Source organism: Protopterus annectens, chromosome 6.part0 (assembly GCF_019279795.1).
Source record: "Protopterus annectens isolate FY-2018-M chromosome 6.part0, PAN1.0, whole genome shotgun sequence".
Classification (NCBI taxonomy): Eukaryota; Metazoa; Chordata; order Ceratodontiformes; family Protopteridae; genus Protopterus; species Protopterus annectens.
The window spans coordinates 620,849,581-620,867,808 of NC_056737.1; the positions used below are offsets into that span (position 1 = coordinate 620,849,581).

The following is an 18,228-nucleotide window of genomic DNA, read 5'->3' on the forward strand; positions in this document are numbered from 1 at the left end:
AAGTCCTGACAATGACCCAGCGATTTTTTTCCTAGGGGGGAAAATCGCTGTTCTAGCCGTTCGACATTCTGTGGTTTCACTTATTTGCAATCAATGTAAGAGCGTTCACTCTTTTGAACTTTCGACTTCCTAATATAAACCTATCTAATCATACCACTTACTTCTTACACTTCCATCTCAGAGGAAGTCATATCCATTGGGTTCCAGAATTCCTCAAAGTGCTCTACTACCATCTCAGAGGAAGTCATATCCATTGGGTTCCAGAATTCCTCAAAGTGCTCCTCCTCTTCACAATGTCCTCAAAACGAGGTCAATGTTTCCCCAGCCTGCTAAAAAAAGCTCAGGCAATGCACCCTCAATTCATGGAATGGCTTGCCAGTGCTGTTACAAGAGGCTGCTCAAAATATGTTCTCTATGGCCTCTTTCTTAGCCTGGTCTTTACTTTGGTAGTTATCACAGCCTGGCTTTTTGGACTATGGTACTATTCATGAAATCAAAATAACTCTACCCACCACTATTACCTCACTGGAGTTGCGTGGAAGGGCTTTTTTAACCTGACAGTTTCCTTTCAATGTTTGTTTCCACTATCAGGTCCTATAATTATTTACCATGACAAGCAGTGACCAACTTCCACCCACAGTGCCTTGTTGCTGTGATCTACTGAAGCCCTGACCAGGGCAAAATTGGACTTAATGTTCTCAGTCTTATATGGCGCATGAGTAACTCTCCCAGATATGGAATTTTAACTCATCCACCACAGAAGAATCCGCTAGGTGTTCTTAGAAAACCCACACTATATATTTGGGTTTCTCAGCTCTGTCCAGCCAACATCACAGCCATCCGACTTGGCTCAACATCAAACTGTAATCAGACAAATCAGCACCTCTCCTGACCAAAGTATCCTGGATATACAACTTAAGGTTAGACAAGATGACTGCAATCACTAACCTTTAACTTGAGATGTTCTAATAGTAATTAGATCCAAGAGTAGCTTTCTGTTTGAACACGGTGTTCATTCTGAACAATCCATGACTAGCAAATAAGTCCTTTAACAATTTACAAATGAAGTTTAGGTGATGCAGTTAATTCCTTCTAATCATGTTCCCCCAAGTATTTCCATCGTTAATTAATTAACAAATTAAGTGCTTCAGTAAAACTATAAAGTAATTATGTGGTAGTATCCTCCTAAGTTGTACATCCATAGTCTCCAAGAAGGCTGGATACTCATACATATGTATGTAACAACTAAATCAAAGAAGAGTTTTCGTTTCTGCAACTCGTAGCTACATTCAGGTTAACCTCTGTCATATGCAGAAACTAATGACCATCTCAACACACATAAAAGGCAAAGGAAAGTTCCAGCGTAGGAGAGAAACCATCATTGAATGCAAAGTCTGGTTTCAAAATCAACTCTATGTAGAGGAACAATATATTTATATAGTGCTTTTCAACCTACCAGACAAGTTCCGGTTCCTTCCTCAGCAATGAGGTAACAGTCTAAATCCCAAGGATCAGTTTCTGTAATCAGTGTCTTTCGTCATGTATTGACTAGTTATCTTTGGATAATGCATTTTTTTTCACCTATCATATGCACTGTATTATTATACTTCCCCAGCAAACTTCCTTTCGAAAGATCACGTTCTATTACTTTATAATCCATGCAGTTAAACTCCAGTTACCCCGATTTCGCAAGGCCTGCCTTTTCCCTGCTTTTATCTTGCACTTTACACTGATCACGCTACTTAATCACAAAACAAATGTGCCTTCAACAGCTTTTGCCCTGGTGACCACCAAGAAGTCCTGTTCAGCTTTACATGCTGGACTCTGACAAATACTGCAAAAAGAGCCCTTTATAAGGCACTGAAAGAGAACCTCATTCCTGTGGAAGCGGGGATGGAAGGTTCCATTTCACTGCTGGTCAATCATAGCCCTGATCTGCTATGATTTAGATACAACACTATTTTGGCCCTTAGATTTAGCCTTGCTCCGCCTAGACTTACGCCGCACCGCAAAAATCAGGCCTGTTTACAATTATATACATTATTAAATACATAAACTAAGCCCATGCAAAGATTCAATATCACTAACTATACAGCGTCTGTTATATAAAGAGCTTCTATTATGAAAAATAAAAAGCACTCCTCTTTCGGACAGTGCTATGATTTTTTTTAATGCTTGGAGGTTGAGTGGTTGTCAAGTAAAGTCGCCAATTAACAGTACTGCAGTCTCAGTAGAAGCTTCCTTTTGAACATGTGTCCATCCTCTCAAACATGTCTATCCTACACTTAAGACAAGTGTAGTTATTGAGTGGCTTTTTTTGTATTTGTCTGAATGCAGTTCATTAAAAGCATGCAGATTTGTGTTTGTACTGTGTATAATTGCTGTGAACTGTTGTGTTACTATCAAGTAAATTACTTTTTGAGTTAAAAGACTAACTTTTCAAAGGATTTCCCCAAGTACTGAGAGATTTTTTTTTTTTTTTTTTTTTTTTTTAATATAAAAATAGACAAAGCTGCAAACACTTCAAGACACACAGATGCCTGGCACAAGTACCAGGAGCTTCCATCTCATCATCCATACAGAAATGAACAGTACTCTACAAAATATGTTATTTCTAGCTGGCATTTTAATACGCAAGTTCATACCCAGTCACCACCAAAGTAACGGATGCTGTTACAGGTACATCTGCAGACTAACCTAATTCTGATTTTAAGAATGTACTCTGTTGCCTAAAACAAACCAGCTCTGAACACAATAGCGCATACCTTTCTGCATGAAACCAGTTACCTTCATTACATATACACTCAAAAATAACAGTCAAGGAAAACAGGAATTCAGGAAATGTAAAAATACAAAATATAAGCATTTTTAAAGGGAGGCAAGCCATTCTATACCCCAAAGACCTTTACCTACACAGTCTTACATCAAGGTTGCTTTAATGTGGTGAAGAGGCAATAATTTTGACAACATAAAAGAATGTTCCTTCTTTTTTTGCTGCCCATTAATCATGGAGAGCTCATTAAATATAATTAGCCTGAGGGTACACACATTACTACTGTAAGTAGCCAGCAAAAACAAAGGAAATATCACTCAAAGCTGACAACATTAAAACAACTATAAAACAAGCAGATGCAGTTCATGCCAGTCAATGTCATACTTTCAGAATTGATTTCCTAATGTACAGACTACAGTTATTCAAAGAGGTAACATTTCAACCAGTTTTGGTCTTCTTATTTTGTGCAACAAGCATCCACCTACCACAGTGAATGCTGATAACTTAAATAAAGAAAAAAAAAATCTAATGTTTACCTTTCTTCCTTCATCCACTCCCAATGTTTACTCAAATTCATGTCACCGCAGAGCTGCTAACCATCATAACATCTCATCGGCATGCCCAAGCCTTATTAGGTATAATCACATCAGCAAGTCAGAGAGAAACTATGTGTAACCTTCATAATCACAGTTTGACTACTGACAGTAATTCCTAAACAACACTTCCCAATCCGTCCTGAGGATTCAGAAAGAACTCCACCACCATTTCCACAATATGAAAAATTAATTAAAAAAAAAATCAGTTTTGGCCAATATGCATGCCTCTGAACTGTCGTTAACTACATGAGTGCTAATCAGGATTTCCTGCAGCAGTCAACATTGGTGGCCCATATACCTCAATGGCACAGGCACCCTCCCGCATTCGCGCACACACACATGCCAATGTACCCCTTGCTTGTTCTTTAGTGTACAGAACATCCTCGAGGGTATCTTCTTACATGTCCCCACCTTCTCAAATCATAGATCCTTAGTAATGGCACAAACACACAGAGGCCCCCTTTACTCAACTGCACTCACCTATCCCTTAACTAACCCACCTAGTATGATCACCCAGACACACACACACACACACACACACACACACACACACACACACAAAACCTTAAACCACTCATACCTCTACATATGCTCACATGCAGCCACACATATACACACACTCTCCAAGGGTCTATATCACATAGTTGAAGTTTTTAAGTTCAAACACGATATGTTTGAACCGATATGCTCGAACTTACAAAACTTCAACTATGCAACAAAAACAAAAAAAAACAATGGAAAACAAAATAAAGGGTTGTAAGCAGTGAGGGCAAGCCCCCTGCACCCCCCACACCCCCGGTCTTTAAATATACCAACTATGAGACCGCACTACATTGCGGTAAAGGGAATTTTCCCTTTACTGCACTGTAGCGCAGTCTCAGAGTTGGTATATTTAAAGAGCAGGGGGTGTGGGGTGCAGGGGGCATGCTCCCCCTGCTTACAAGTGTCAGGCAAGTTCTTTTTTTTTTTTTGCATTCAAAGTATGACAACTTTGAACATATGGTCTCGACCACATAACGTTCAAAGTTGTCATACTTCAACTATGTGATATAGACCCACTCTCCAACACTACTTGTCTGTTGGACTCCCCAACACTTGTCTCTAACACAAATTGTATGAACTCAAGCTTCAGGCAGTGTTCGTCAACACAGGTGGCTGATGTAATTTACACACACATATTCTGCCACAAGCATTTCCTGGAGGACAGCACATGCTAAATTACAGTATACCACTCCCCTAAATGCATTAGCATTTGTGGTAAGCCACACAGCCCATCACAGTGCTACATCTCTCCATGGTGCAACACATTGGCAGGGTGGTCTCCGAATCAGAAAGGATTACCACAATGTGTACTCCAAGCATACATTCTGCAGTAAACATTTCCGAATCTGGTCCAGTATTTCAGGCTGTGCTAGGACTGGCTGTACTGCTAAACTTCTTCCAGTATTAGCACCAAATGTACTGATAAAATACATCAAAACTAATAAGGTGTGCCTTGGAAAAGTTTTAAATTGTCCCGTACAGAAACTATAACTATAAAGGAGTGGTACAAACCAGAGTTAAAAATCATGGCAACTGCAAACATTCAAAAATGCTAGAAACAACTGTCTGTACATACACTGTAACTCTTTTCTCAGTAAACCATTATGTATACTGTAAATATTATAATGCTAGTCTTTTATTTCTAGAAATGCTACAAACATTTGTTCCCTAATTCACTATCGCTATTCTACTGTTAAAATTAACACTGATGACATTCCACCTTTAAATTAACAAAATAAATCTCTTGTCCAGGTCATGGCTGGAAAGAACTCTAGGACATCCTCATATACCAAGGACGTAAAATCAAATAAATAATCCCTAATTAAGGCTTGAGACCCCAGGGAGGTATAACAACCGTCTCACTTTTGCACTTTAGTCTCCATTGGGATATAGCAGTGGCTCCTACATTATCCTTCAGGATAAGATGGCCTCTGGCATTTTATTTCCTATTCAAAACTGCAGGCAGTTCTCAAGTCTGTGTGCCAATGAAGCTGGTCAGGCTTACAGATTTCTAATGCGAGGATTAATCAGTTCAAGAAAAACTAATCACATTATTGTTAAAGCACTAAATTTGCTTAAATCATATTGATCAAAGATGTACTTACTTTACCACATTTTTTGTATGGGATGCCTTTTTGTGTGCAATAGTTGTAGGTTAAAGCAGCACCCCGCACACACAGCTTGGCCTTTAATGACCCTGGTTTGTAGTAAATTCCACTGTGAATAACTCCACTGTTGTGACCACTCTGATGACAAGCTATGGAACAGCAAAAAAAAAAAATTGATGACAAGCTATGGAACAGCAAAAAAAAAAAAAAAAAAAAAAAAAAAAAAGCTTTTCAGCGTTATTGATATAGTACTAAATATAAAAATACAGTATATGCATCACAATGAATATTTAAGCAACACAGCTTACACCGAATAAGGCATACAATGAAAGAGCTAAGATACTATCAACAGTATTGCCCTTGAGAACAAAGGATAAGACTCTGCAACACTGTTATCTCACATCAGTTATTACAGGTTCATAGGTAATTACTAGGCTAATGACCTCAGGGGCCTTTTTAAGCCTAGCCATGCTTCTCCAAAGTGAGAATTACACCCTGTACCTTGTGTCTGTATGGTAAATACGTCACCCATTATGCCAACACCCAACATATAAATTAGTACCAGGTTAACTGCCCTTGTGGGCCATTCCAAGCCCAGCCAATACCTCATAACCAAACCCTGCACCTTGTGCCTATAAGGTGAACACCTTAACCATTATGTCAACCTCCCACCTTACAAACAAAACACTGACAAAAATGTCACAGTCCAGTGCAGAAGGAAAGAAATTACACTCCATTTCAGCAAGCAGGCAGGTAGTGCCAGTGCAGAAGGCTAATGTCCATAATGCCAGTAAAACTAACCAGGCCTGTTACTGCTGTGGTTGAAAACAAAAAACAAGGAAACAGACATGTGGGAAAGACTCTGGCCATTTGGTGGTCTAGGTAGGGCATGTCAATTTACCAAACATGACCAGGAAAGTATGAAATGTACAGCTAATAGCTCAAGTAAATAATTGTGTCTAAGCTGTTGCAAAGGTATCTAGACATTGTGAAGTACAGCATCTTACTTTTAAGAAAGTTAAGTCTGAATTTGAAAATATATGGCTGTTAAACCGATGAAGTTATCTAAAGAATTTGCTATATTTTAAGCTATAGGCCAACATACTAAAAACTGCTGAAGTTAGAAGGACATACCCCCTCAAAATGGATGCACTCATCACTGACAACTCACCCCAATCAATGCTACTCAAATAAAACCGCAAAGAATCATAACTAGTGGGGGTAAGGTGCAACATTATAACAATGGTTACGGACTTCAAAAGTCTTGTTCTTGCACTGTCAGAAAGGGATATTACCTTGTTTTTTGGTACTGCAGACCAACTAATGCAGCCTCTTCCCATGTGTAGTCACCCCCTCTAAATTACACACACACACACACACACACACACACACACACACACACACACACACACACACTAAACTTAACCATTTAAGGAAAAAAGTAACCTATATTAAAAAGCCATTTAACAAACACTATAACTTAGGGGGAAAAAACAATGATTAAGCCATTTAATTTAAATACTAGCACAGCTTAGAACACAAAATAAATCAATAAAACGTACACCATGACATATGCCTACATCTGGCTAGACCTTTGCTGTTAGACTAGTACCCTAGCTGCAGAGTCCATAATAAATTGCCAAATTGAAATGTACTTTCTAACAGAATGTTTGTCATACCAAGTTTTAGAAATATAAAAATGCTACTGTCTCCTTGGCTACAGGATTGTGGTTACTGTGAGTTTTAGTATGCTCTTTTGCAGTAATTTTTTATTAAAATTGTTGCTGATATGCTAACAATGATTGTAACATTTGTTTATATATCAGACAGTACATGAGCAGTGTCATAAATACTATGCTACCTGACCTTGTAGGCTATTTCAAGCCTAGCCAATTTCCTTTCCAAAGTTTAGTATCAAACTCTGTACCTTGTGTCTATGAGGTTAACACCTTAACCATTATAAAAGCTGCAGTCCAATGGTGTGGCCAAATGTGTTCACATGGAAATTCTAGCAGATTCAGAGAACCGTTCTGTAGTTTTATTTTTTTTCTGTAGGAGGAAAAGGAAAAGCATCTTTTGATAGAGTTCACTCATTCACTCCTATGGAAACAGTCGTGGTACAAGTACAGAGGAGGTAAGTGTGTGTGTGTGTGTGTGTGTGTGTGTGTGTGTGTGTGTGTGTGTGTGTGTGTGTGTGTGTGTGTGTGTGTGAGTGAGTGAGTGAGTGAGTGAGTGAGAGAATATGCAGGGAGGTGCCTGTGCTGCAGCAATGCACAGACTGGCAGGGAGAGAACTAGCACCGTCAGGTCTGACAGTGCAACTTTCAATTCAGAGACTTGGTAATTAAATACTAAAGCAGTGTTTCTCTAATGGACTTTACCGTGTCCCTGAATCAGAAATTCTCTCCACTGAGCCAATTGTCCAATCCACGATGGGTGATTAAAATTGGCTGACAGAATCTGTGTGAATCCCAAGAAGAAAGTTCTAAATTATATTCGTTCTACATATTTCAGGATGTGATCAGTGTAATGATTATTTGAAGTAGAGCAAATCTCATTTGTGTTCCTTCATGATCTTAATCATAAACACATTACACAAATCCTTTACATTAATCATTGAAATATAAAATTTTAATACGATAGCATCAGACAATGATTTTAAAACATGTCTTATTACATTCTATTTATATTTGAGGGAAACTACAATTTACTTCAGTCAGTGATGTCACTGTTAAAGGGTGGTAACCTGCTTCCATTGGCCATTCATTTTATGATTGCATGAGTTATCCTTTACAGGGATGCAGCAGCCTATTCCAGCAGCCAACGGCTGCAAGGCTGAAGCTCATTCTAGATAAGGCACCAGTGTACTGCAGAATGTATATTCCCTCACACACAAATATACACCTACAGGTTATTTGGAAAATTGTCGGTCGACTTACTTCCTGCAGATATTAGGGAAGAGAAAGGAAACCAAATCACCAACAGAAAAATCACAGGGGTACAAGGGGACATCCAGACTCTCCACAGAAAGCACTCCAGCTGAGAGATGAATGGGAATCTTTTGCTACGAGACAGCAGCGTTACTTGTTGCACCACTTAGCCACCTTATTTCAACTGTACAATTACTAAACGTTGTCAGTGGTTAATTACAGATAACGTGAAGGTAGAGTCTAATTGTATGAATGTGTGCATCAGTCATACAAAAATTAGACTGCAGGATTTCAGTCTTCCAATCATCTTTCCATCTTCGTCAGTTTATTTTTATTCTGCAATACAAAATAAGATCAGCTTATTTCTATGTATTCTTTTCCAGGACTCACAATTTTAAAGATTATAATTTTGTTTGTAATTTTGTTGTAGTTTTCATGTCAATGTTATTGTACTCAATTCCAAGTAACCAAACAGCTATTCTTTCTCCTGTTTTAACTTAAGATACAGATCTGCTAGCTTTGATCTTTAATACAATGGCTTTTCTTCTCATACTGGTTACTTTCCATATCCTTTACTTTCCTTGGGAAGTTCAGATGAAGTACACTTTCAAAGATCTTGCCAGAATTCGGATACATTACATCAACAATAGCATTGAAATTTACATGACCAAGGACTCAGTTTTAGGAATATTTGGCATTATTCAAAATGATTACAACAAAATGTAACAGTCTAAAAGTGAAAAGCAACACTGAAAGTTAGGACAGGTGTAAGGACATAAGCATGAAAACTAAAGAATCATTAAATAGGAACATAAAAGCAATACTAGGCAAGTGATCACAAGGACCATATTACATTTAGCCATATGCTCTTTGAAGCAAATACAAAGGTTTTTGTTCTCCTTTTCAAGCTCTTAATGCCAACCTTACACATTGAGCATGACCGTACAAGATAAACCTGATGTAAATTTGCGTCTACACATCCAGTCATCAAGACTAGCCTTAAAGGCTGCCAAAGTTGCACTCTGTTTGGCTTGTAGTGGAAAGTTATTCCACAGGCTGGGAATTCATGTCAAGTGAGGAACATATTCCTCTAGCAAGACTTATTTGTCAGTATACATTCAGGTCCCTAGTACAGGTGTTTTAGAGCCACTGCATTTGTGAAGAAATAGGTCAAACAGCTAAAAAAAGGAAGACACAGGCCACTTTTGGAGAACCTGCAGGCTACTGAGTACAAGGAGAGTTATAGTAACATGTCAGGAAGACCTTTAATTTTTGTTTTTGTTAGAAATCTTTGGGGTCCATCTATTTAAGCAATCCATCTATTTAAGCAATATGCTTGGATATTTCTAAACCCAAGAGAAGTCGCTACAAGAAAAATGTCATTATGCATAACAAAGGCTTGCTTACTCACTTTCCCTCTCTTCCTCTCGGAGTCATGGTTTCAGCACATTCTGACATGCAGACCACACCTCACTGTCCCAAAGACAAACATTCCAGCTCATCCTGGGGAGTCTTCCAAGTGTTTTTACAGACCAAAGCAAAAATATAATCATACCATCATGTCCTGGGTTTGTCGCAGGACTTCATTCCAGTGTAAACTGCCCAGAACAACTCTGCCCAAATAACATCAGATAGTTCTCCCCACTCAGACTAAGCCTTGCTCTTCTCTTAGGTTATCCCTGACCATACAGTTCTTCATTCTCACAAACAACAAACATGTAACGCTAGGGCGAAACACTTTCTGCCACTTGTTTCTGCAACCTTATTCTTTCAGTCACTACCCACACCTCCTAACCATGAATTAAAAGTAGTCTGAAAAATGAACAAAGTCCTTTGTCCAAGAACTCAACTTCTACTTAACTACAACCAATCAAATCAATGCCCTCAAGACTGCAGCTGCTGCCCACATTTACATCACTTCCACATTCTCTCTCACCATCAGTAGTTAACAAGGCCACAAGGTACCTAAACTCTACCACTACAGATAGCTGCCCCCCTGCAAAAAATAAGCAAAGAGAACAATCTATCCTTTTTCTGGGAAAGCATTATGTTCTCAAAACTGGCAAGCTGGCAAAGTAATTTATGCAGTTGTTTTCTTCCAGATAAACCAATACTATTCAGCTACTTATGAATAAAAAGTGAATGTTTCCATAGTTAGTAAAACATGAAAAAAAAGCTTTTATTAAAAGCAACTACCAGTAAGGATAGAGAATAAAACACTCAGGTGAGTGCTTCTGCCTTGTGAAGAAATACTTCTTCAGATCTACAACATTTTTTCTTTAAGTCTTTGCAACATAATCTGAAAATATAAACACCTTCCTGTATCTCCAAGCAGGAAGGAGACCAAATTAGAGATGTTGATTCTAATCTTAAAACTATACTGAATTCACCAGCGGCAAATGTGTACCATAGGTGTTCTGCAGATCGTGGTCAGATAAGACCAAAGGACAACAGCATCTTCAAACACAGCTACCAGAAAGATGTCCCCAAATGTATCCCACCCTCAGCTGCACCTTGCTATCTTGTACAACAAAATTACATTCAGCAACTGTGACAAGACAAACACTTTGGAGACCTCTTGACATAAACAGAAAATTAAACTAGCAATGAAAAGAATGTGGAACTACAGATTTTAGCTTACTTTATTAACCTGGTAGTTAAAAACATGCACTTTAGTAGATTCCCAAATTATTTCCAATTTTAATCTCACAAAGCAATAACTCAGTAAGGTTATCTTATACAAACAGATTTATTTATACTACAGCATGCAAACATGTACTACAAATAAGAGTCTCCAAGACCAACATTAAACAAGGACTGGCAAACTGTTTGAAAGCAGTTAAACTTTAAAACATACCTAGTTCTTTTTCTTTTTCCAATATGATGAAATGGAGTGCTGGATGACGTAAAATTAGTTCCCTGGCAGCAGCAAGTCCCACAATTCCTCCACCAATAACAGCTACATCATAAGTACTAAAAGAGAAAGAAATGCTTACTGAAGTGAGGAAAAAACAAACCCACACCACCTGCTAATCACATGATGATGTACAATGCAAACAGTGGTATCGACATAACTCTCAACTGTACAGATTTTCGCAGAATGTCCAGATTTTTGTCTTATATTTTTGGTCGTTTTTTTCATAAACTTGTGGTTTTCTAGCAAATCATTGGCAAATCATTAAAGACTGAGGTTAGAAAATAATGAGATATTTGAGTTTCAAACTTCATACCCTTCAGAAAAATCCATGCTAATGGAAAACCCGTTATCAACTTTCTAAATTTGTAAGAGCAATATTTAAAAATTGTGCCTATTTTTGGGACTTTTTTAATGGCTTTGTCTAGATTTCTTACTCTTAAGAGGTTGAGAGGTATGGTATTCGACTATATGATTATCTAAACATATTTTTTCTTTTTAAGCAGTGTTAAATTGTTACTTCAAAAATCACCTAAAACTAAGCTGAAAACCACAAGTAAACTGCCACTACAAGTTCAGAAGAAAGGCAAAAAACTTAACAGTACTGGAAATCAGTCTGACCAAATGTCTTTGTTTTTAACAGAGTTTGCTCACATTTTTAAAAACAGCCCTGGAAAGTAGGAGTAAAATCAAAATAAAAACTCTTCCTAACCAGCAATATTTACAAGCTGATTTATAAAACATTTGTTAAAATAATTCAACAAGCCATGTTGCTCACATACAACTACACTTTTACAGAGTTCATGGTACTTTTAATATGCGATACCAGAGGCTCACATACATATATGGCTGAAATTTTCTGAAATTAAACAGATACTGTAGACACTGCAAAATCTACTTAATCATCTTCAGACTTCAATTCTAGATCTATTTATGCTCTAAATGAAAGTTAAGACTCCATAACCCTTGAACAATGAAAAAAAGAGAAGCATCTCCTTTCAGAAATTCCTTCTGTTCAAAGAAAATGTCAGATTCACAGGACACTTCAGAGTCCATTGATATGTCCACAAATGTGCACACATGACCACTTTAAGGAAAAAAAAATCATTCAATAAAATTATTTGAAAATATAAAATTACTGGGACATGTATCTAAAATCTGGAAGAAGGCAAATAACAGTAAAACAGAAACTGTGTCAAATACTCAAGTACATTCATAAAACTTACTACAAAAAATGAACTGGATAACTAGTTTTATATATGTGCATTATATACATATGTATACAATCTCCACTGTATGTTTGTGCGTATATCAACCATGTGCCACTTAGACTTGTGTCTTCTTTAGTTTATGTATGTCTTTGAAAATAAGATACTAAGAGGCCACAATTTGAGAAAAATATTGTCCCTTTAAAAATGAATCTGTACATCACTACGTACATGATGTAAGTTTATCCACACCCTTAGGCAAAGTACCACTTTTTCATCACCCACTTTCTGAAGTTGTTTTAAGTTCATAACACCCTTAAAAGAAAAGGAAACAGCTGTAGTCTTTTTTGCACTCTTAGAAAAAAATATGCTTGAGGTAGAATGGCGAGGTTCAAATGTCACTGCTTCTTCCTGTGTTCTTTTCATCACAAGAAGCATAAAAGTAAGTAGCCACAGAAAATGGGCAAGGGATACGAAAAAAACTACCACACACTTAAGGAAAATTCTAAAGAAAAGTAAGGGAAAGGGACAGCCCACAAAGAAGGAATAATGGATAAAAGCTTAATGTGCTTGCATCAAATCAGCTTCAAGAGCAGCAATCCTCTGCAAAAGTAGGCACAGTAGTAATGGACAATAGGCATCTCTGAACTACAGCACCAACAAGCAAGGCATTAATCCGTACTAGTATTGTGATTATGTTGCTTGTAATCACCGGCTCACAGCCTTAGAATAACAAGCTTCTGGTTTACTGATCCACAAGCCTGAATGAGATAAAAAACATACAGACATGCCACGATCTCCCAATAAATCAAGTGGTTTCTTAACACAACACAGAGGTGCACTGTTTACACTGAAGTTTAAGTTTCTCCTAGGATCTAGGTAGATGCTGTACCAAAACCCAATTATTTTCTCCTGATGCAGTGTTTTGGCAGCAATTTACCCAACACTGGTATTGGCCCTATGCATTATACGTTCCAGAGTCAAGAAGAATAAATTCCAATAGTGCTCTGAAGAGCAGAAATGGATCAAACGCAGTTACTCATAACAGACTGAATGTAGCGAGAACTCACTTAACCTATGTACATAAATTAAATGTTGTAGTCCCTTTATTTTTTCATAAGAAACATTCCAACCTTCTCAGGCTATACCACACATTTCAATGGGAAAGTACAAATGTTGTGCTGCAATCTAGAAATAGCCAAACTGCTTCATATATGTCCTTCAACACTGGAGGAGCTATCAGAAAAAAAAAAAACATTCTAGCCACTGCAACACTTCATGAAAACTAAGACTTACCTCTATTAGCATGCCTAGTTAGTCCTCTAAACGGTGCATATTTTGGAGATATTTAAGGACAGCAGCACTTATGTACTTAAAAATGCTGCAAAGTTTAGAAAGCCAGACCTTTTATTCACAAATTATGGTGATCCTAATTTAGGAGCAAGGGATTCATGGATTTATAGATTCTTACTTAGCCTGCAGTGAAAAAGACCACTGAAAAGCTTGGCCACATCACCTAGTACTAGTGGGACACTAACAATGGCCCTAATTAAAATAGACTTTCTCCATATAACCCCACTGAAAATTTGTAATGACTCATTCTGCAATCCAAACTTGTTTTAAAGGTCAGTATTTTGCTTGACAGGTAAGGTCACGCATTATTTTTCTAAAACAAACCTAGATATCTGCTACTTTATACAGCTGTATGTTAAACTGACAGATAAGTTAATAATCTGGATTCAAAGTAACTCCCTCTGTGTAACTGCTGAGAAGTTGGATCCAGGTTATTGCTGACCTAACAATCTCTATTACTTAGGTGCCTTACCTTCAACTACTTCTAACTTTTTTCTACCATACCATTTCAGGAAGGGTCAATTGTATAACTGCTGCTCAATGCGTCTTAAACCTGAATGTAATGTTATATATATATATACACATATATATATATATATATATATATATATATATATATATATATATATACATACAACTTTGAAAATAATGTTATGTTTTGTAACGTGTTTTATAATAAGTTAGTACTATATGTGCTAAATGCTGGTATTGCTTATGACTGTAATCTGATTGAAACTAGCATTTACTAAATGTTCAATGTGTATTATCTTGGAGCTTTTCTCCCCGGGCCTCCGCTGAAAATGGACATGTATTCAGTCGGACTATTCCAGTCAACAAATGTAAAATAAATAAATAAATCACCAATAACAAAAAATAGGAAAATGACTTAATGATCCAGCAATACCCAGGTACACTCAACATTGCCCTATTACTCCCACCAGGGCTGTGGACCCAAATGCAGTTAACTGATGAACACCAACCTACTCAACTAGACTGAACTGCAAACTATAAAAGTCACTATGGTCATGTGCACGCCATGAGCCAGTGGGACCGATCTGGCTACTTTAAAACTCCTTCAAAACGTCCCCAGAATTAAATAAAAACCTTACTGGTATATGAAGTGCCACTGGGCGATTTGTCCAGATTTTGGAAGATGTTTTAAACTATTCCAATTTTGACAGTTTGGATTTTTTTTTACCCACTGCAGCCAGGAGCAGGTCTCTGACAGCTTTTATAATCAACAGGCCTTTGCAATCCACTATGGCCTCAAGCATACTGTCCAACATCCAGGCACCCTGACTATATTTTTTCTGTATAGTGCTGTCATACCTCTCAAGTGTACCTCCTTATGAGGAACGTACCTCATTTGGAGTCTAAAACGTTCGTGTTCCCCGAAGTGCCACAATGAAAGGGCCTGTCACACATTCAGTGTTAGGAACATTTTAACTGATTTCCATTATAAATAGACCTGAATCACATTAGTTCATTAAAAGATATTTTTAATAAGTAAAACTAACATATTTTAACCATCCTATGACCTTTCTAGCTGAAGTTGTTAGTAAGTCATTAGTATGTGTTCCACATTTTGCCTATTTGTTCCACATTATGAAGGCTAGTGTTCCTCACTTTGGAAATGAAAGGTTGAGAGCTACGAGTGCTGTTGGTGTGTCCACCATGCTGAATCATTGAAAATACAGCTTCGAACATTATGGTACTTAAATGGCTATGAAGTAAAGAAGAAAAGTAAAACTGCTGAGAAAATCTAATATTTTAAAAATATAACACGTAAAAGACAAATGTGTGAAATAAAAGCTTACAGTCACACAAATGGACAACAAGCGTTACTTTAGTTAAGTAGACTTTTAATTAAAAATTAAAATGTAAAATCACAAAGCACACAAAGTACAAAGATAGTCAGAACATTAAGCAAAAGAGAAGTAAAAGCAGCAAGCCTCAGTTAAGCAAAGAACACATAAAAGAAAATCTCTTTAGATGTATCCTCCTACTGATGTTTGATTGAGACAGTGATGTGCAAAACATAGGGCCAAGATGGAGCAGAAGGGTGGCTAGATTCAGCAGCCATGCCAATGCTCTTAATACATCTAAATGACTAAGTTATGGGAGGAAATTAAGTTTACCAAATGTGTAAAGTCATGCCAGAAACGTTTTTTTCATCTCTTACACTTAAAAATCATAATATATATATATCTACACATAATCTATATATCTATATATAGATTATGTATAGATATATATATATATATATATTATATATATATATATACACATACACACACACACACACACACACACACACACACACACACACACACATACATACTAATTATACATCGGGTGGCACTTACCTTTGTAAGACTGACTAACTTGGTTAACATGGAAGAACAATCAATTTGTATTCTTTCTGTTGCCAAATACATTAGTGGAAAAACTGTCAAACTCACAGACAATGAGTTACTATTTGATACACGATACAATCTGTCAGAGGTTTTAAGTATTTCCACAAAATGCACACCACCTTCTCACAAAAAATAAATAAATAACAATATAATAATAATAATAATCTGAAAGCACCCCATATTAACAGCCACATCTCTTTATGTACACACCAAACCAAAATATGCAAAGGCCACCAAAAGTACCTTCCTAGTTTTTGGAGGTTCAGGAAGTGATAGTCTCAGCAGAAAGCTACCAAAAAAAAAAAAAAAAAAAAAAAAAAGGAAAAAAAACCCACTATTTTAAGTAGAGAGTAACCAGGCTGTAGACTTAAACCATTCACTGCCACTAAATCTATGTACAAGCAGAAATATGCTAATTGGTAAATCCATTGTTAGGCACACCAATTTCATGCCTGCAAGGCTAGATGACGACAGTTGCTCCTCTAGTGCCACGATCCAGTGTTACAGGGACTCTTCTAGTCCTTCACTCTGGGAAAATATTAATACCCTGTGGTAGCCAAATGGGCATAACTTGCTGTACTAACCCTGAGAAACATGCAAAAGAAGGCACCAGCAGAAAGGATCCACTACCAAATATATTTATTTAGCGCTTTTGTCTGTAAAATAACTTCTTCAGAATAACAGCCCAGTAAAAACAATTCTCTTTTATATACAATAATCTTATTCAGCTGACAATTACCTAATTAAGACCTTCCTTAGTTAAAAGTATTATTCGACAATCTTTAAACTCCAAAACCCTTTATGAAAAATAATACTGGTACGGAAAGGTAACACTGAACAAATGAATGATTGTTTTTTACATTTCTAAGTGACAACAAGGATTTTTTAGAATTTACTATCAAACAAGTATGGAACGTATCAATTATTTGGATGTCACAATTTCAAATAATCTAGATAGGGAGATTTTTAATTCTACCATCTACAGAAAACCAACATATTCAAATACTCTGTTACATTACAACAGTTGGCATCCTATGCATCAGAAGAAGTCCCTTGTTAAAGGCCAATATGTTTGTTTAGCCACAATGGTATCAGACTATGACAAATTTGTGGTGCAGAGTAACACCTTAATGAATATGTTAATCAACAGGGGGTACCCAAAGAGCTTCGTAGAAAATATGGGCAATGAGGTTCTACGAAAAAGAGTTGATGGTTATTTTAGGATTGAATGGACTATCCCCCATTAACAACATCTCAAACATTTACCATGTGGAGCACTCTAATGCAATGGTCCTTACATACAACAGGCAATTTGTAGACATTAGAAACATTATAGAAATGAACTGGTGTGTGTTTGACACAGACCCTGAATACAGCAAAAAGGTGGGTGCTACCCCAAGGGTTATATATAAAAAGGATGCCAATTTAAAAACAATGATCAAGAGAGCAAAACAACCAGTATTGAAAGAAAAGATGATAAAATGTGGGCATTGTTCTCAATGCAAATATATTCTTGAAAAGGCAAAAATAGAGATAACAGTCAGGCTGAAAAAGAAATACAGTTGTAACAGCAGTAAGGTAATCTAGTAACATGCCAAAAATGCCCATGTTTTTATATAGGAAAAACCAAGTACAATCTCACATCTAGAATTTATCAACATCATTATATCTGTAAGAGAAAAGAAAAAACGCCTTAGCTGTCCACATTAACCAGCATAACGATCACACATTTAAAGTTTATTATAACAGACCATGTATATACTGGGGAAAGAGGGTGCCCAATGGACGACTACTTGGAAGCTAAGGAACTAAAGTGGCAACTTTGTACAAGTGCAACTACTTACCCGGGTCTAAATGGTATTGTTTCTATCAGTCCTATACTTACATT

At 36.9% G+C, this 18,228-nt stretch overlaps 1 protein-coding gene across 1 annotated transcript in view; it reads right to left on the reverse strand.

The window, feature by feature from the left end:
* L2HGDH (L-2-hydroxyglutarate dehydrogenase) overlaps positions 1 to 18,228 on the reverse strand; it is a gene marked incomplete in the record, with an annotated part of 504,088 nt that overhangs the window by 435,103 nt on the left and 50,757 nt on the right. The window contains 2 exon segments of the mRNA XM_044074289.1: positions 5,517 to 5,668; positions 11,306 to 11,421. Of these exon segments, the coding sequence (XP_043930224.1) occupies positions 5,517 to 5,668; positions 11,306 to 11,421 (268 nt within the window).